Source organism: Caenorhabditis remanei, chromosome IV (assembly GCF_010183535.1).
Source record: "Caenorhabditis remanei strain PX506 chromosome IV, whole genome shotgun sequence".
Classification (NCBI taxonomy): Eukaryota; Metazoa; Nematoda; class Chromadorea; order Rhabditida; family Rhabditidae; genus Caenorhabditis; species Caenorhabditis remanei.
The window spans coordinates 19,490,979-19,512,087 of NC_071331.1; the positions used below are offsets into that span (position 1 = coordinate 19,490,979).

Sequence of the window (21,109 nt, forward strand, 5' to 3'; positions counted from 1 at the left end):
AAAAGAACATGTGAATTTGATGGGAGAAGTTGTTTACATCTGGTTTGTTGATCCGCAAGGGGGTCCAGAGAACAATTGAAATACGCGTCACAGGTGCGCCAGAATTGAACCCTATCCATGTGATTTTTAGTTGAAATATTTACATTGAAAAATCGAAAAAAATCTACTCAACTACACTTCACAACATTAGTTGAAACAGTAAAAAACTTTCACTGTTTCACAAAAATCATAAATTTTTGTCTAAGAGTAGCTAAAAAAGTAATTAGCTATCAAAAGCGTCGCAGGCACGCCAGATCACTTTTTGATTAATGGCTCAAATTTTTAGAAAAATTGCTTAATATCGTCCCAAATACAGATTATTTACTGTTTCAAACTTTTTTTAAAAATCAGTGTTGGTTTGGAAAGTTTAGTCATATAGCTCCACTTTTTTTTCACAAATCGATGTTTCAGAAAAAAAAGTTGAGTACAATTTAAATTTTTCTTAATGTTTACTTGTTTTTACTCGGTATGAGCTTTGCTTCCTAAATGTGTAGGGTTTTCCTGAGAAAAATTACTGTTTCACAAAAATTTGATGTTAACCTTGTGATGCAACTTGCAATAGTTCCAACTTTGTTTTTTCCAAAAATTTTGTCAATTCAGAATTTTTTGTTCCTGTCATCAAATCGTTCTTTTCAGTATCCATAGGTTCAAATTCTCTTCTAGTCGCAAAAAAGTTACTGTTTCAAAATTCTGATTTTTTGAAATTCCACTTTGATGTGCAGTTTCGACTTGGTGTTTACACAGAAGTTCTGAAAAAATCTTACTGTTTCAAAAAATTCTTATTTTGAAAATTGTTTTTTAATCGATAGTACATTATCTATTTTTCTTCCAATGTTGCAATATTAACAAGGCCTTACAACTGCGCTCCACCAAAATCCTCTTGAAAAATGTCTCTTTTTCTCTGAGTCTCTCAATTTCATACACTATTTTCTTTGGTTTCGGAGGAGCGCGGTGGTTAGAAACGTACCGTGCTAATAGGGCGCACTTTGACCCCTCTTCCTGCAAACAAAACCTTGTGATGCTTCTTTTAATTGACCAGTTTAATGTTGTCTTCCTGACCAATCGTATAGTTGAAACAGCACGAGAGAAAAGAGAATCAAAAGTTCATTTCACCCAAAAAGCACATGTTCTCATTTCTCTCTCCATCTCTCACGCTCTCTTCATTTCTCTCTCCTTTTCCCCAAACTGTCCACATGCTTTCTCCTCCAAAAACAGTGTACTAAGAACTATGGTTTCTGCAAAGTGAAGGGTGAAAAGTGATAAAACCAAAAAACTGGTCAAATTTTTCACACGTACACAAATATATTGGATGCGTTCGTGACATTTGTTCCTGGTACACGATGAACTTTGATGAGATGAAAGTGAAAGGATGAAACAGTACAAAGTTGTACTGTTTCAAGAATAAAATTCAGTTATTAGCACGACACGTTTCTTACAACGCTCTACCGAATCCGAAGAAAATTGTGTGCGAAATTGAGAGACTCAGAGAAAAAAAGAAATTTTTCAAAAGGATTTTGGTGGAGAGCAGTTGAAATCATGTCAAAACTTAAAATTCCATAAATTACTGTTTCAGACACAACTTTTAGTTTTCACGATTTTTAAAATTAATTCTTGAACTGAATCAAAAGAATCCTATTTAACTGAACATTACAACACTGGCTGAAACCGTAAAAAATGTTCACTGTTTCACAAAAATCACAAATTTCGGTCTTATTCTCCGGATGCAATTCATTGGTTACAACATTTTCGTAACAATTCGAGAATCATATATCAAAATTTCTCGAAATTTACTGTTCCAAGAAAAACTAGAAGTACTGTAACTTCTCAGCTCCCTACTATGATTTTTCGACTATAGTCCATATTTGTTACAATTTCCTAGTTCCCTACAATTTTCAATTTCATTATCATCTTGTTTTCTATTTTCCTTCAAACCTTTACAAATCTAATTGACCAATATCCACTCCTACCAGATACAAAAAAGGGAGTAAGATACGTGTGCCCGGTACTTTTTTTTGGGAAATCATGTGGCCAATCACATGACTTTCTTTCGATCCTTCTGCAGAAAAACCGGATTCTCTGTGACGTCTTCTTCATCAATTTCTCATTCTCTATCATTCATTGTTTTCTATCATCAATTAGGGGTCATCAATATTTTGTCGGTAAATGATGAACTTGTTGGGGCTGGAAGAGGAAAAAAAAGAGTGTTTGATCTCATAGTTTGGTCTTAAGAGCACACGGAGCACATGTGCTGACTCTTGCTCCTAGTTTACACTCTGGACTCCGACCCCCTGAATAGTGAAACAGGAACAGAAAAAACTATAGTGAAACAAAACACAAATTAGTTTATTTCCTAATTGATTAAAACGAATCATTGGGTTCAAAAAGTGACAGAAATTGGAATGGACAGATGGGAGGGGGTACTGTAGGGCGTTAATGACCATTTGGAAAAATAAAATGTTGTTGATTGACTTCAGGGAATGAGCAGAGATTACAGCTGAAAAAATGCATTTTGAAATGAAAATTTTTACTGTTTCAGAAAATTTACAACATATGTGTTGCAGACAGTAGAGACAATGTTGTACAAGTTTTCTTGACGTTGAAAGTGTAAAAATTAAAAAGCAGTTTACTGTTTCAAAAAGCTTTTAATTTTATTTTTATTGTTTCAAGAAAATATCAAAACTTTTTTGCTAAAAAAAGCTTCATCAATCACAGTACTGAACTCAGTTTAAGACATTGCCTCCATCTGAAACAGTAACTTTTTCTGACCAGTTTTATTTACTGTTTCAGCCTAACCTCGAACCTGAAAATTGAACTTTCAAAAAAAAAAAGGTTCACAATTCTAAACAAAATGACTCAATTTAGACTGTTTTTCCCGAAGAACTGAAACAGTAAATTTTGTAGTTTGAACTAAAAAATTTACTGTTTCATAAAATTTTGAACTCAGAAAGGTTTACCCTGAATAGTATCAGTATCAAAAATTCATCTCCTGAAAATCGAAAAACATTTTGAAATCGCGTTCCTACAGTCTGGAAAAAAGTTTACTGTTTCAAGCAAAGGTCAAAACTTTTTTTGCAAAAATTTGAATCGATGTCCACGTGCCTGAACGACTTTCTTAATAAGTTGTCTGCTACAATATCTGAAATAATAAATTTTTATTCAAAATTTTACTGTTTCAGCGCAAAACTATTTTTTGAATTATAGTCGTTCCCCAATTTTTGGAGTTTTTATTTATTCCCTGATCCTTTCTCATCAAATTGTTGAACCCATCGGCACTGGTCACATCATCTCCTTAATCAAATCATGTCCAATTAGTAAAAAGTTCCGTTGTCCTTTTCAATTAGTCTCCGTCAAATCACAGTACGATCAGCTGGTCCCTCACTTCCCCTTTTGCATCAAAATGTTTCTTTTTGAAACAGTAATAATCGATCGATCGATAAGCCAAAAAATCAAAGCATGACATGTTCTTCTCTCGAAGAAGAAGAAGACGTCATTTTGTCTATTGTGGCACTTTTTGATAAGAAGAGAAAAGAGAAAATGTTGTGATTCGAAGAACACTTGAAATGTCTGCGTCTCTCTTCTACAAACACTATCTCACTGATTGCGTGGACACACGGATACAAAGATAGAAAAAGAAGGGGATAGTGTGATAATGATTGATTGGGCGAATGGAATTGATAAAGTTTTGTAATTAATAGAGAAAATAAAGAGGAGAATGGAATTGTACTGGGATCAAGAAGAGAATAGAATACTGTGGAGTGAAACAGTAAAAAAAAAGTAGAGGAAAATGAAAATTAAATTCACAAAATTGTAAAACGTATAATATTGGAACTCTGAAAGCAAACTAGAACTTATTTCCCTGAAACAGTAAATTTTTGGTTTTTAGTTTTGAAACAGTCTTTGGAATTCAATAATAGTTGTACCGGTTACTGAGATAGTCTATTCTGAAACAGTGAGAAAATGTTTACTGTTTCAAGAAAAATATTTTTCATGAAGTTATGAACCGAGCGCTGCTTACTGCAAACCATAAAACGGACCAATAATTTTTTAAACCTTTTTTTCTGGAAAAAGAGACTATCCGTTTTATACACTCCACAAATTGTAAATACACTGAAACAGTAAAAAACTAATTATACTGTTTCAATAATTTTTTACTTTTTGAAAGGTCTATAAAGGAAGTTTTCATTATGCAATTGTATCATTTGAATTCTAAATCCCCAAGAAGTTTCTTCAAATCAAAAAACTGTGATGCTGTTCCCTAAACAGATTTTTATTTCTCCATTCTCAACATTCATTTTATGATGTTCTGTCACCTTCTATTAGTCACCGTTCTTTGTGTCCTCTGTTTTTTGAAAGTCAAAACAATCAAAAAACTTTTTAAGAACCGTTTTATTCGATATTCTTTTTTCCATTTGATCTCTGAATCTTCTCATGAAACAGTCACTTAACCCCCCTCTTCTCTAATCATATCATCCCATCGGAAGTCAAAAAATAGCGAGAAGTTTGTCAGAGAGAAATGAGTGTACACTTTCGACCGGTTCTCGCTTTTCTTTGTCTTCTTTTTCGTTTTGGAAGGGATGATTATGACACGCCAGAAGGTTACTGAATTGGGTTTAAAATAGAACGGTTACTAGAAGAAATTAATGGAAACGAAAGGGAGTCGAGCGTGGAATGGAGCGCAGAAGAGGAAAATGCGTCTTCTGAAACTTAAAGCGGCTATACCTCAAAACCAATAGTAGCTACAAAAAAGTTGTCAACTATCAATATGTTTGAAATTTTACGCATATTATTTTGTTAGTTAAAAGCTTTTTTGTAGCTAGCATAGTTCTTGAGATACAAGCGTTTTAACAAGCCTCACATAAAGAGAGGGCGCAGAGAAGATCCCTTGTTTCTCTGCGTCTTCATGGTCTCTCTGTTTTTCTAAAAAAGACTTGTCTGAAACTGTGAAAAATTTGAAATTGCAATCCACATTCATTGAGAAACTAAATAATCCATCACTAGAATTCCCAAAAACATAACTTTTTGAAACAGTGAAAATTTTCACTGTTTCACAAAAATTATGAGATTTATTAGTGATAGCTCTTGTTGCTATGTCATCATCGATTTCCATCCCTCCACTCTATATTAATTTCCCCTTATTCCAGATAATATGCGACGATCAGGGAGAAGTCAGCAAGATTGTCGCCGGTCAAGACTTTGAACTCCGCGGTGGAAGGAAGTGAGTTTTAAGAGCAAAAAAGTGAAAGTTGTACGAATCGTAGGCACATGCACAGTGTGCATTTGTGATAAAAAGAGAGCATGATGGAGGCATGAACTATGATGTCTTGTACTATTTTTGTAGTGGAGAACTACATTGGAACGGAGTAGAGAGAGAGAGAGAGGGCGCAGAGAAGCTCGAGAGTCTAGCTGTCTGCTTCCTCTTGCATGCGAACTTAAAGCGGATGTACCTCAAAAACAAGAGTAGGCACAAAAAAGTTGTCAACTAACAAAATGTTTGAAATTTTATGGAGATCATTTTGTTAGTTGGTAAATTTTTTGTAGCTAGCGTAATTTTTGAGATAGAAACGTTTTAATAAACTAAATTGCTTTCAAACTTGAAACGGATGTATCTCAAAATCTAAAGTAGCTACAAAGAAGTGATCAACATGTAAAACATAGAAAATTTTGCGCTGATTATTTTGCTAATTGACAACTTTTTTGTAGCGGTTGTAGTTTTTGAGGGACAAGCGTTTTAACAAGCCTTACATCTCCCTGTTTTTCTATATCTCCCCAACAATTCCTTCTACTAACCTAAATTCCAGGTAGATCAAATTTTTTGTAACACTTTGTAGTTTTTAAACTGCACCCTCCTTGCAACCCCAGACTAATTCTAAACGCACTTTGAACTCTTCTTATTCTCTTCTTTTTCTTCTTCTTTGAGTCCTCCTGAGAACTACTAATAACACCTGACCCCATGCACTTTACTCCTGCTCCCCTTTGATCCTGATCCCTCTCTGACTCCTGAATCATGTCAAAAATCGTAAAGCGAGGAAAGAGTGATCTGTTTATATTATTGTTCTCTCTGTGAGGTCTCGAATTTCCGTCATAGGTGGCCCCACAGCCTACTCATAACTCTAAACTATATACTAACAGGGGTCACAGAACACAATAAATGAGTCAGATTCGCGGAAAAAATGACGTAGATCAAAAAATTTTTATTTGCCACCGAAAGTACACTGTCTGTGTCTCCAAATGACCTTTGCTCTTCAACTATCAATCAAATATTTTGAATTGAGAGAGGACACGTGTGTATGTTCTTTAACTTTCACTTTTTACCCTGGCACTAAATGATACATAATCGGCTTTTGTCTTGCATTCGAGTTGACTTGAAGATTGATAATAGAAAAATACAAAAAATATTTGAATTAGGGGAAAAGGATTCAAGAATAACAGCGCGTTCCTTAAAATAATTAGCCGCTTTTCATTTCAATTTTATTTGAAAATTTTTGAAACAGTGAAAAAAAAAAGTTCTGCTACAGTGTTGTAGACGATGCACATTGTGGTAGGAAAACCATTGAAAACGGTTATAAGTGTTTTCAAACTTTGAAATGTTGCAAACGCGCTCCAGTGATAAAATTCTTAAAACCAGTTCGTATCGGTGAAAAAAGGTAGAATCTAAACATTCTTTTCGAAATCTTCTTGGAATAAATTTTGTCTGAAACAGTAACAGTTTTTGCGAAAACTTCAAAAATAAAAGATATTGTCACATTTTCAAAGTTTTTCAAAAAGATACGGTCTGTAAATGCGCTCCAATGACAAAATAAAAAATTTAACTTCTGCTGATAGCTGAGTAATTGAAAGCAATTAGCACACATCTAGAAAGTCTCACGAATTTTTTTTTGAAACAGTGAAAAAATCTTGCAAAAAACAAAAAATATCAAAAAATTAACAAAGTGGCGAAAAAAATGGTAACATTCTAGCTAGCTTCCAATACAATATTACAATATTCAATTGAAACAGTGAAAAAAAATTTTCGCCGGGAACTCTCATATCTCTGAATTCCATATTCAAAACTAGCAAGTCAGTAAATGCGCTTCATGGACATGTTTTGTGAACTTGATTGTTTTAGTATTATCCACCAAATATGCGATTCCCATTACACATTTCTGCCAGGTTCCAAAATAATTTTCTATTGAAACAGTAAAAAATTGTTTCTAAAATTCTTCAAATTTTTCAAAAAAGTTTTGACCTACGCAATCTTCCCACGACCGTTGTTTACATCAATAGAGCGCAATTAACAAGCCATATTAAACAAAAGAGACACCCTTAAAAATCATTTCGTCGCTCTCCTTCAAAGACAGAGATCAAACCGTCAACCGATCACCGACCGCACCTCTCAATAATTATTCCTCCGTGCATATTAATACGTGCGGAAGGTGTCTACGCGCGGAAAACACATTGTTTGATCTCGGTAACACGCGACGCGTCTAATTCTCTCTAGACGCCTCTAGTCTCTAATGACAACAGCTGATGGACCACCCCGGTGTGTGCATCAGTTTATGATCAGAAACATTAAAACTTTGATTCAAAGAGGAGAGACATTTTGATATTGTTTCTATTTTGGTTGTTTGGTTTCGATTGTTTGTGTATCTGAGGAGTATAAATAGGTGTTGATTGTAGTAAATTTGTCATAGTGCAGACTAGGTATGCTAAGTATTTGGTCTCCAATTTTTGGTAAATGCGCTCTGTCGAGCATTCTGAACTTCTCTACTAACACGGCATTTCCTACAACCGCGCTCTACCGAAACCGAAGAAAATTGTGCGCGAAATTGAGAGACTCAGAGAAAAAGGAACATTTCTCAAGGGCATTTCGGTGGAGCGCAGTTGTAAGAACTGTGCCGAGCTAATAGACTCTTCGCTTGTATAGGCTAAGCACTTGGCCTTCTCCTCCCAGTATTGCAAACGCGCTCTACTGAACTTTTTGAACTTCCACAACTCAAATAGAGCGATGTTCCTTAACAAGTAAGCAACCGCGCTCTACCGGACTTTTTGAGTTCTGATGGAGCGCGTTCCCTAGACATTTCTGTTCTAGTTTCTGATGGTTTGATTTCATTTGTTTCCCTTTTTCAACCCCCCCCCCCCCCCATTTTTCTATACACACATTGTTTCCCGCCTCCCCTTTTATGACACAGACATGTCTGAAAATGACACTTCTTGGAATTTCTATGTATTTTGTTTCAACTTTTCTTTTTTTGAGGAGGGTTACGTCAGATTAGGTTTTTTGTAATAAATGATTTCTTGTTAATTGAAACGTGTGCTCCGTATTTATTGAAGCTGCACGTTGGCTAGAAATATTAGTTTGAAACTTGAAACAGTAAAAAAAAATCTGTCCAACATGTATGATACACCAACTAGGAATACATATTCAGTTATGTAGATCAAAATTTTTTGAAACCGAAAAAAAAATTCTAAATTAAAATCGCTATAAGAGCTTTCAATCTGTAAGGTAGCTCAAAATGTACAGAATTTTTTGATCTACGGTTCATACAACTGCGCTCCACCAAAATGCCTTTTTTCTCTGAGCCTCTAAATTTTGCACACTATTTTGGTAGGTTTCTGTAGAGCGCGATTGTAAGAAGCGTGTCGTTCTTCACAAAAAATTACTGTTTCAAAGAATCTAAATTTAATTTTCTTTAATTTTTAGGTATTGCCTTTTTTCTGAACAAATTTCATATTGTTTCATCAGATTTTGTTATGATTTTTTCACGGTTTCTCATCCATCCTGACTCACTTTTCATTGAAAAATGGGAAAAATCCCCCTCATTTTCAGCAGAAGAACACTCTCTTCTTCTCCAATCAAATCAATTTTCATTTCTCTCTGCGTCTCTTGTTTTTCCACACTCTCTCCTCATATCTTTTCTGTTCTTTACTCATCACGTGATTTCCACACAGACCCTCCTTTTTGCTAGTTGGGGGACCAAATTCTCCCCCCCAGCGAAAAAATTAAAAATTTCCAGCATTTTCTTGTAGAAACAGGAATTTTAAGGCGGAATTGTGAAAAAAAGGGGGGAGTGGGGTGACATTCATGCTGCAAATTCTCTGATAATAGAAATAGAAAACGAAGTGATAAGACTGCTACTTCATTGTCTCCAATTCTTTTTTTGAGATGACAGTCTGACAGGTGGGACTACTGTAATTATCTACAGACACCTGCAGATCAAACTTCCATGAACTTTTTGACCAGTTTAAGCCTACAGTACCCCCTCGTATCAAAATGTGATTATATGATGTTAAGAGGGTTAAAACAAGGGCACGCGGGTGGTGCATTCTCTCTTCCGAGAATTATTTTAGTATCAGATTCGGATCAAAATTCAAATTTTATGGAAAGAGAGGCTGAAACTGCTGACGCATCTAGAAATCAGAAAACGAGCGGTCGCGTGTTTTTTGGAGTGATATGAACAAAATTGTACTGTTTCAATATTTCATAGTAAGACAAAGGGAATAAGCGCACTAATGTAATGTTGATTGAACCAAACAAATAAAAATTCTGAGCTACTGTCGTTAGAGCGCGTTTACTAACCCTGGTGGAAAGTTAGGTATAGTAAAATTTATACCGAATTGTTGCACTTAAAATTTGCTATATTTTAAGCTAAATTACGTTTAATTAACTTCAAAACTGGCTGAGATACGGTACCTTGAAAATTGAAAAAAAAAACCTTCAAAAAATTCCAAGAAGTGTGTTTTTTTTTAATTTTCAAACTTTCATAACTTTGTCAAATTTCTATATTTTCAATTGATTCATATACCACACTGTAGCCCTTGAACTTTCCTATATTTTAAGTATAAAATCTCTGAAAATTTTCAAAAATCGATTGGGATATTGGTTTTTTGAAAGTTGAAAAAAAAAACATTTCAAAAAAACAATTTTTGATTTTTTTTTCAATATTCTAACTCTCATAACTTTGTCAAATTTTAACATTTTTAGCTGATTTATGTGTAAAATATTATATTTTCTACTTACTAGGAAAATTAACTATTTTAACTTAGGCTATACAAATAAGCATTTACACTGAAACTGTAGAAAAAAATTGCTGAAAAAAATTTTGGGTTCAAAAATGTTCAGTTTTTAGGTGCAAATATTTGACCCGAAGTGTAAAAAGTTAGGTGCAAATTTTTCAGATTTTTTTATTTTTTCATAAAGTTTATAGAATACAAAACTACAGTATCCCTCCTCTTCTAGACAGTCAATCTCTATTAAGATGTTGATTGTTTTCTTCCATAATCGACGTCTCGTAGTTTGGTCATCCAGTTACCATCCTCTGATGGTCCACGTGCCCTCTGTCTTCTCTGTCGTCTCTTTTGCTGAAAGCCACGCCCATCTTCTCTGTCATTCTCTCTTCTCTCAATTCTCTATATTTCTCATCCCGCCCCCAGGCACCCAGGCCACGCCCCACTTCTCCCCCTCTGCTATCTCGAGGTGGCGGGGCGATTTTTTCAGTCAGACACATCTCAAACAAGCGGCAATTATGTCTAGTATATATATATAGATGTTCTTGACATTTATTTTCACTTTTCATTATTTGTTGTCTTGTTTACTGAGGTTACTGTATTCATGAATATGTAGCAAATTTCCTGGGCGTTCTAAGGGTACAAGTTTGACCTATTTGGTTTGCACCGCCCGTACAACGGTGATTTTGGAAAATGTCAAAAATTCGTCCGATACTTTTGTAGAGAATTTCCATGGTGTAAAGCTCTTGGATTGGTAGTAATTTCAAATTGTTAGCGCTAATGCAGACATAGTTATAAGCGTTCTACGATTTTCAGCACGAAATTTTGTTTAATGCTTTTGTAGAGAATTTTCTGAGCTTTCCAGCGGTACAGGTTTGACCTCCCTACCTACAGTAAGCACTGAGCTAATAAGGTTACAGTGTACTCAGTTTGCACCGCCCGTACAACCCTGATTTTGGAAGTTACCAAAAATCGGTTCGATGCTTTTGTAGAGAATTTTCTGGGCTTTTGATTGGTAGTAATTTCAAATTGCTAGTGCTAATGTAAACTTAGTTATAAGATCTTCAGCTTTTCTTAATTTCCTCTCTCAAACTATATAAATTTGACCCCTCCCCAACTACAGTACTCTCAAAAAAGTTAATAAGTGCACTCCACACCTCTCTCTCTCACTAATCATCTTCACGTAGCTTCTCCTCCGCGCCATTTCTATTCTGTGACGTTGTGCTTAGTGGATCCAGCTTTTCCGGAACGATTACGGTTTGTGAACCATCTTGCCGCCAATTCGTCTACCCCACTCTCTCTCTCCTTTTCTTCTCCCTCGAAACCAAATATTTGCCTTTTTTCATTTCATTTCTCCCTTCTTTTCCCACAACGCATGAGCTCCCATACCCAGCCACATACACACATCATGCTCTCTCTTCATTGAAATATCATAAATTATTCTCCACTATATGCCACGTGTCCTCCACATTCCATTGTGTCCATTTCAGAGGTCGTTTCGAACGATTCTTTGTCCTCGAAGGACCAGCACTACTGATCAAAATGCACGTCGAACAATTGTGTAAAGCTCTTGACACCACCGATTTGGACGATGAAATACGACCGAAAGCGAGGTGAGTATATGGGATACCTTTTTATTATTTTGTAGAGAATTTCAAGGGCTTTTGAATGGTACAGGTTTGACCTAGATAGCTATAGTAGGAAATGAGTTAGCAAAGTTTTTTGCACCGCCCGTACAAGCAATACCGAATATCCGTCCGATACTTTTGCAGAGAATTTTCTGGGCTTTCTTATGGTACACGCTTGACCTAGATAGCTACAGTAGGCAATGAGTTTTTTCGAGGTTTTTGCACCGCCCGTACAAGAAATGCCATTTTAGTATTATTTCAAGCGGTACCAAAAATCCGTCCGATGATTTTGTGGAGAATTTCAAGGGCTTTCCAACGGTATAAGTTTGACCTCCCTACCTACAGTAAGCGCTAAGTTAATAAGGATACAGTGTACTAAGTTTGCACCGCCTGTACAACGCTGATATTGGAAGCTATCAAAAATCCGTCCAATGCTTTTATAGAGAATTTCAAGGGCTTTCGATTAGTAGTAATTTCAAATTACAAGTGCTAATGCACACTTAGTTATAAGCGTTGTAAGATTTTCAGATTTTTTTCGAAAATTTTCTAGTTAAGCGGCACAACTCCATAAGTCAAAAGTTCCCAAAATCTGTTCTCTGCTAAAAGTTATTTTCGCAACAAAAACCTTTTGCTCTCACTCACATTACACATTACACTCACTGATGAACCAGTGAAACACAAAGAACCCGAGGACACTGTCCACGTGTCTCAAGCATGCACAGACTTTGTTCTCCTTTTTGTTTTTCTTCTCCTTAGTCACACAAACATGTGTACGATTTTTTGTTCTTCTTGCTCCTGCTCCGCCGCGCAGACAGTAGGCCCTAAAATTAAGACATCTAGTTTTGTGATAATAATGCCGTCACGTCGATCAACATTACTGTGTTTCAGTCATGCACTCGAAGAGTCCGATATTGAGTTAGAGGACCTTCAACGTGTCTCAACACTCGGAATGGGAGGATTCGGACGCGTCGAATTGGTACGGTCAGCCGAGAGAACGTACGCATTGAAAATAATGAATAAGGCACATATTGTGGAGACGAAACAAGAGAGTCACGTTGTCTCCGAACGCCGGATATTGATGAATTGTGATTGTGATTATATTGTTGGGTGAGTTGGAGCACATTTGCATACTTACAGACCTAGTGGACAAAAAAATAAATAAATAATTTTCAGACTCTACAAAACGTATCGTGACAGCGAGAAGATCTACATGTTGATGGAGCCATTAATTGGTGGAGAGATCTGGACGATTCTCCGCAAAAAGTTCGTACTTCTCCTTTAGGGTTACTGTATTACTTTAGGCTTTTACTAACAGAGTACGTTTTTCTTTTATATTTTTTATTTGAGATAGATGACGAAGTAATTAAGAGTAATTAAAAGCATCCTCCAATTATCGAGTACTAATTTTCACTGTTCCAGGGGTCGTTTCGACAACGATTTGACTCGTTTCTACTGTGCCGGAGCGATGGAAGCCCTCGAGTACCTCCACCGAAAAAACATTGTCTATCGAGATCTGAAACCGGAGAACATGCTTTTGGACCGTAACGGATGGCCTAAATTGGTCGATTTCGGGTTCGCGAAGAAGCTGAGAAACGGTGGAAGGACGTGGACATTCTGTGGAACAGCCGAGTACGTGGCACCGGAAATTGTGTTGAATAAGGGACACGATTTGTCTGTCGACATTTGGGCACTCGGAATTTTCATGTGCGAATTGTTGACTGGATCGTAAGTGATTCAAGATTTAAGAGGGGGCGAATCAATAAGTTCAAATTTTCAGACCTCCATTCTCCAGTACCGATCCAATGGTGACGTATAATGCGATTTTGAAGGGATTGGAAAAGTGGGCGTGGCCAAGGTAAGAAGGGTTACTGTAGAGATGATAAGAGGGTTATCAGGTCATGAGTATACAGCTTAGTTTTGCTGATTCTGAAAATCTTGTGTTATTAAGAATTTGAACCGAAAAAGAGCAAGTTATGACTGAAACGTGGATTTTCAGATTTTCGACAATTTTTGAAATTCTGTAACTTTTGAAGTCTTCGTGCTACTAAAAGATGAGCAACATACAAATTGTCGCATTATTCTTTTTAAAAAAACAAAAAAACTGAAAAATTTCAGATTTTTCAAATATAGTCATGATTATACTTTTCTGAACCGTCTTATTTTGTTGATTCTGAAAATCTAATTATCTTGAAAATTGGTACGAAACCTGTTGAGTTATGAATGAAAGAGTGATTTTCAGATTTTCGAAAATGTTCGAAAATCTGCTACTTTTGAAGTTTTTGTGCTACTGAAGCATGAGAGATTTTCCAATTATCGGGTTATTCCTTGAAAATTACTTGGAACTAGTTTGAAACAGTAAAAACTGAAAATTTTCAGATTTTTCAAATATAGTCATGATTATACTTTTCTGGACCGTCTTTTCTTGCTGATTCTGAAAATATAAATATCATGAGGATTGGTTCAAAACCTGTTGTGTTATAAGCAAAAGAGTGATTTTCAGATTTTCGAAAATTTTCGAAAATCTGTAACTTTTTGAATTTAACACCTAGAAACTAGATTTTAGGCTCAAAATGACCGGTAGATTTTCTTCTAGCTTAGAAAAATATATCCGATAATTTCTAACCACCCAATTTTCCAGATTCGTCACAAAAGAGGCTATCGACATGATGCTATCCCTCTGCAAGTACGAACCAACCGAACGGCTCGGATTCGGTGACATCGGAGAGATCCGTCATTACATCTGGTTCGACAACTTTGATTTCGTCGGATTCCGTGCCCACCGTATCCGTCCCCCATACATTCCATCGGTATCGAATGAAGTGGACACTTCGAATTTCGACACGTTCCCAGCTTTCGATAATTTCTCGTCAGGAGTCGATGAAAGTGGATGGGATGAGGAATTCTAAAAACTCAATTGTTTTTCAGTTTCACCACATTCCATATGTGTATATTGTTTTTTTTTGTATTTTGAGCCCCTTTCCTCCCGTTTTTAAAATGTGCATACACCATATATATGAACAGCTTTTTCGAGATACTCAGCCTCTCCAAGAGAGCGGCCAAAAATCGATTTTTCATCAGCAGCTTAACCCCACCAAAATTTTAATTTTCCGCCGGGTTTCTTCCTTTTGTACATAGCTTTCCCTTCCCCCTTTTCCCCCCACTCACTCATAATTGTAGATTCTAGAACTCAGTCCCCCCCTCTGAAATTCTTCAGTTTTCGTTCAATTTAAACTGTACAAATCTCCCACGTAACCCCGTAATAAAAGCATGATTATCAATAGAGCGTGTTTGCAACAAACAGAGAGAAAAAGGTTGAAAATAGACATTAAAACTTTGAACAAATATGTTTGTTCTGCTCATGACGATTCAAGTTTTATCAGTTAACGTGCCACAGGTTATTTTCAGAGTTTCAGAGATTACGAATCACGGAGAATCAATTTTTTTGTACACAAAAAAAAATTACGGAGCTTGATGAGTTCAGGGAAAATATGTTTAGCAAAATGCTCAGCCATTCTAACGAATTCGAGAGAATAACAGCACCGGTTTCAGCGATTTTCAGCTGCTTTGGGTTACTGTGGGCAAAGTTGCGCGTGAGGTTTGGTACATTGTACGCCACAGGTAAAATTGAAGAATTTGGGCGGTTTTCAGTCAAAAAACAGACAAAATTCAGCTGAAAAGCGCAGAAAATAAACAAAAATAACATATTGGGCAGATTTTCAAGTGTTTTTCAGAACAGAATTGCCCTGCAGAATTCATCATTCACGCCGATTTTTTTTAGCGATTCTTCGAAATAAATTTTTCTTGTGTTTTCAATTAATTTATGCCTCATTTTCACAAAAATTACAGATTGTTTCCCACAATTTTCTTAATTTTCATGAAATTTTCAGCATAGCATCCGTTACAGTAACCAACTTGGGCGTCAAATTAAATGCATTGTACAAAATATATTCAAATTCAAGTTCTTCGAATTCTAATCCGATTTGCAGGTTTCCGTTGATGTTTCAATGATCATATGCAAAAATAAAAGTTGTTCTCTTATTCGTTTATTGCTAACTATTGTGTTTTTCGATGTATTTTCCACTTTTTAAAAAGTTTTAGTCTACTGTAATAAATTTTGCTCGTCAAATTAAATGCATTGTACGCAATTTAGATTTCTTGGCCGAAATTGTGATTTTCAGCAATTTTTGTAATTTTTTCTGAAAAATTTTCTCACTAATATCGCTGTTTACCATTTTCGCATAAAAAACCACTGCAGAAAATGCTTAAATCCTCTATTTTTATTGACTGCAGGTTACTGTACCAAACTTGCTCGTCAATTAAAATGCATTGTACGCATTTTAAGCTTGCAACCAGAAATTTTTGTTTTTGGTGATTTGTTAATAGTTGTTCATTTGAAAGATGAACTTTTCCAAGATTTTAATCCTTTTTCAATACAAATAATCTGCGAAAAATAAAGTTTTTCCATTTTTTTCAGTGAATTTAGGTTACTGTACCACATTTTGCTCGTCAATTAAAATGCATTGTCCGCAACGAGTTGGCACTTTCAGAATTGCCACGAAATGAAGGTTGGAACCTCAATTCTTGACCTTTCTCTTGTTATTTCACTCTTTTTCGGCCGTTCCCAGACAAAGAAAAATAAAAATTTTCAGAAGTCATAAAATAGGGACACACCAGACAAGAACAATGGACATTTATGGGTGGATCGTGAGTTTTATTTTCTAAAATAACTTCCTCTTTTCGTTTGTAAAATAAAGATCTGAAATGTGATCGGATCGGCCAGACAGACAAAAAATAGTCAAAATAACAAAATAAAAAACCGAAAATCAAAATGTTTCTATTGACGGAAGAATCGGTCATCGACCGGAAAGATGAGTGACGTCAAAAGGTGATTGAGAACGTATTAGAACACAAAAAATAGTGAATGAAATCATTCTTGAGAATGCGAAAATTTAGAAGCAAAAAAAAGTAAAAATAAGGGATTTTGAACGAAAAAAACCAAAAAAAAATGGTTTTTCGGCGGAGTCGGCTGAAATTCCCCTGCAAAAATGACTGTAAATCAACTTTTTAGCCTCGAAACAGAAGAATCGCTGACTTTTTTGCATAATTTAAACGCGAATTCGGTTTTTACATAAAAAATTTTAAAACACGAAGAAAATATATTTTCAGGAGTTTTCTTTGTCAAATATGTTTTCTCGTCGCTTTTTGAAACTAAAAAATGGAAAATTCGACGATTTTTAGCATAAATCGACTATTGAAATACGATTTTCTCCTCAAAAGTTTATAAAAATCGACTGTTACCTGATTTTTTTCCGAATTTTCTACGCTTTCCCCGAACTTGTGCTTCAAAAATTTGCGAAAATCGGTAAACTCAATTGTTTTTCGGAAGTTTTTACATGTAAAGTGCCGAAAAAATAGTTTTCAGTGAAAAAATATAGAACCTACCGAGTTTTGGCTCAAACCGGCGACGGATTTTAAGTTTTTGTGGGAAAATTGACAAAATCAATCCAAAAGGTACTTTACTTTCGAAGCGTTACATTCTTCCCGATTTTAGCTACAAAATTCGGTTATCTACTTGATTTTCTTAAAAAATCTGGACGAAAACCAAATGAAGTACTCATTTATCTTTTTTCAGCGCTAGCTTTCTTATTTTCCACTCATAATTTGTTTTTCAACAAAAACTGTGCTTTTCGGAAGATTTTATATCTGAAAAACCTAATTCCAATATAAAAATTGAGATTTTTTTGCATTTATCCCTCGGAGAATCGACTTCACCGGCCCGGTCGGTCCGATCGGACATGGTCTCAGTACAAAAATTGAAATTTTTTGGGAAAAAGTCGAATTCTCGACTATGTTTTTAAATATCGATAAAAACTCGAGCGTACATAGAATTTTTGAAAGAAAAAACATTCGATGGGAAATTCCGGGCTCTCAAAAGGCCCAGCCGACCCGGATTCAAAAAGTGTGCACAATTTTTCTTAAGTTTTTTCGAAATTTTTGAAATTTTCATGAAATTAGCCAAAATTTTCTCATACGCTTCAGTTTTTATCGATATACAAACATAGTCGAAAATTCGACTTTTGAAAAAAAAAATCAAATTTCTGTAGGAGATATTGCAAGTCTGGATTTTCTAGGCTTTTCCTGAATACCGATTAGATACTGTAGTTTTTAATTTTTGACTAACAGGCTTCTCATATATACCCATCATATTCTCTGCACATTCTGTCCACCTAATTTCCTGCTGAACCTAGATTATCGGTACAAAGTCGGCTTTCAAATCACAAATTCTCTGATCCGGATATCAACGGAAATTAGATTTTCATAAAGATGATGAAACTCGAGTTTTCGCGTTCTTTTGTCTCCTCGAAGAACCAATTCTTCCATTTATTCTCACACCCGTCCATCAGCGAAATGAGATGGATTTATGGCTCACTATATAGATTTGAGCTCCGTGAGCATCTCAACTGGCATAAAAAATGGGTTTTATGTCGTCTGGCTCATTGAGCACTGACATAGATTAATGGCTGCTCATCGGAAAACGTTCGAATCTTTGTTTTGTTGCTCCAAGAATAAAAGATTATTTGTAGGGCCAGTTTCTCGTTTTTTCATGGTGAAATTTCGTAATTTTGAACCTAATTTTCAGACAATTACTCATTTCTTGTTTTTCCAGAGTTTATGTCCGAATCATTCTGTGCCCCAAGCATAGTTTCTTATCATTTCTCTCGTCAAAACTATGTCATGAGTCACTAACTTTATTGCTTCTCAATGAAGAGAGAAGTTTATATAAAGTTACGGGCGGTGCACTTATGAAATACTTTTTATCAGTTAGTAGGTGTCTTTCAGTGCGAAAGTTAGAGTTTTTCACTGTTTTTTGGCAAAACGGTGCATTTTTAACTGTAGTTTCCAATAGATTCCACAGATTTTCATCAATTAGCACTCCACCTCTCTTGCAATTGCGCCCCATCGCAAACGAGAGAGCATCGGCGAGAGACGCAGAGTTGTTTCTCGAACCGACACTAATTTTCATAGTTTTTAACCTACTTTCGCATTTTTTCATAACAATTAAAAAATATTTTTTGAAAAAATGCGAGAATATGTAAAAACTGTGAAACTTGGTATTGGCGCGAGAAAAAAACTCTGCGTCTCTCGCCGATACTCTCTCGTTTGCGGTGGGGCGCAGTTGTAAGAGGGGTGGACTGCTAATAGATTCGTCAGTTTTCATGTATTCTCTGAGTTTTAGGTGAGATTTTGATATATTTAATATTCTTGTTTTTTTGTATTATTTCGAAAAAAATGAACCATCATAGTTCCACATTCGCATCTATTCAAAATGCCCCCCTACAACATAATATAGTTAGTATGCTCTCATGAGTGCAACACAATCAAACCACGTGGGAAGTGATAGATAGTAGAATGTTCTGAGTCTCTTCTCAATCTAGTTTCGCCCGTGTTTGCTCAATGGGTGGTGTGATGCCGAACGGTCATATGTACTTGTAAAAGTGAAAGGGGAAAGTTGAATTTTCGGGGTAGAAATTTCAGTGACTATCTCCAAAAATCTACCTCTTTACGGTCTGGCGCGCCTGTGACGCGTTTTTAGAGCTACATTGACTGTCTGGCGCGCCTTTGACGCTATTATGACCGAAAATTCTTTTTTGACGATTTGTAGACCATCTGGCGCGTCCTTGGCGCGTTTTCTACCTTTTGACGGTCTGGCGCGCCCTTGAAGATTTTTCGATTTTCAAAAATCTAGCTGAAATTCCAAATCTGAAACTGAAACTTAAGCTATTAGACCGTGTTGGCTAGGAACTTCCATCATTGACCTCTCCGAAATTTATTGCATTTTTAATTACCCTGTTAATTACCTAACCCCATTCAAATTATAATTCATCCCCCTCCCTTCCTCTGTACTATTCAGGGGGCGGAGCTTCTTTCTGCGTCTCTCCCTCCCTCTCTCTCTCTCTAGTCTCATTTCCAAAGAGCACCTTCTCTCTCTCCGTCGTCTCTCTCGGCTAGAAAGTGTCTCTTTTTATACAAACCTCTCTCTCTGTCTCATTCTTCCCATTCTATACAGTGTACTGTGTATGTAGTGGAAATCGAACTTTCTCTCCCTTTTCATCTCCGATTTTGCTCTTTTCTTCTCATTTATTGATAATATAGGAGCGTGTTTCAGCTTGGTGTAGGAGAAGAAGAAGAAGTTGAAAAGATGAAGTTGTGGCGGGTAAGTTGAAAAAATTGAAGTTTTGGGCGTATTTTCCCACAAAAAAGACACAATTTCCGTGTCTTGAGCCCCAAGACTTGAGAGCACAAACCATGTTGCTATGGTCCCCCCGAAAAAGAAGACAAAATGTGCACTTTGTGCATCTCTTGAAGAGCTTCTCCTCTCGTCTTTTCGGAAATATATAATTTATATAGATACGTTCATTTATGTGAAGAGACGTTGTGTAGGGTTTCGTGATTTTTGAAAGTTTGAAGATTGAGGGATTGGGATTAAAAGTGCATTTGGATAGAATTGTTGAGTGGAAACTTTAAAATTCTTTAAAGTCTGAAAATTCAGAATTTTTCAGCTCAAAAAAATTCTAGATCTAAATTAGAAAATTCTAACGAAACTCTTCAATCATGTGTGTTCTTAGCCTAGCTGAAACTGGAATTCTTTTTCATGAAATCTAAATTTCAACTGGAATAGCTGATTTCTTGTAGGATTTTCCGGTGAAAAATCTTTTTTTGGCTCAAAATCCGCAAAATTTGCCTAAAAATTACAGTTTCCATCAAATTTTCCCCTGAGAAGTATGGAAATGTAAATTTCAGCTTTTTTCATCTCAAAACCGCTGAAAAGTAGCGATTTTCCGTTAAATTCAAGACTAAGTCAGTTTTGAAACTGTAAAATTTACCGATCGCACTTGAAATCAGATTAAAATTAGCGAAAATACTTTTTCTATCAAAAACCGCCAAAAATACTTAAAATTTGCGACGAAGTTGTCCAATTTTCCACGAAATAAGAAATGTGCAGACTTGTCACGGGCCGGGCCGGGCCGAAATCAGGAAAAATTTTGGCCCGGCCCGGCCCGCCGGGCCAAACTCAGGAAAAATCTCGGCCCGGCTCTTTTGAAACATTTTGAGTTTTTGATTTTTTTTTGGAAATTTTAGGAAAAATGTGAATATGTATGATAATTTAAGCATTTTTACTCTATTTTTCCAAAAAATTTCAAATAAAATTTGGTAAAAACGGGTTCCCATTTTTTGAAATCAAGAAAAATTTCGGCCCGGCCGGGCCGATTTTTGACAAGTCTGGAAATGTGAAGCGGTCAAAATGTGAGAGATCAGCTGAAATCTCTAAAAATTTATATTAAAATTTAAAACAATGTATTTTAGCTCAAAATTGAATACTTATAAGTTTTTCAATCGAAAAAATGCAAAAATCTCAACGAAAAATTCTGAAATTCAACAATCTCTCTCTATTCCAG

At 35.7% G+C, this 21,109-nt stretch overlaps 1 protein-coding gene across 1 annotated transcript; it reads left to right on the top strand.

The window, feature by feature from the left end:
• Positions 1-5,126: 5,126 nt before the first annotated feature.
• Positions 5,127-14,557, top strand: GCK72_015264 (uncharacterized protein; the record flags this gene model as incomplete). The annotated part of the gene is made up of 7 exons (XM_053730741.1): positions 5,127-5,254; positions 11,514-11,636; positions 12,540-12,758; positions 12,825-12,914; positions 13,071-13,376; positions 13,429-13,506; positions 14,290-14,557. 7 exons carry the CDS (start codon positions 5,127-5,129, stop codon positions 14,555-14,557), a joined length of 1,212 nt encoding a protein of 403 aa, XP_053585513.1.
• Between the last annotated feature and the right edge of the window lie 6,552 nt (positions 14,558-21,109).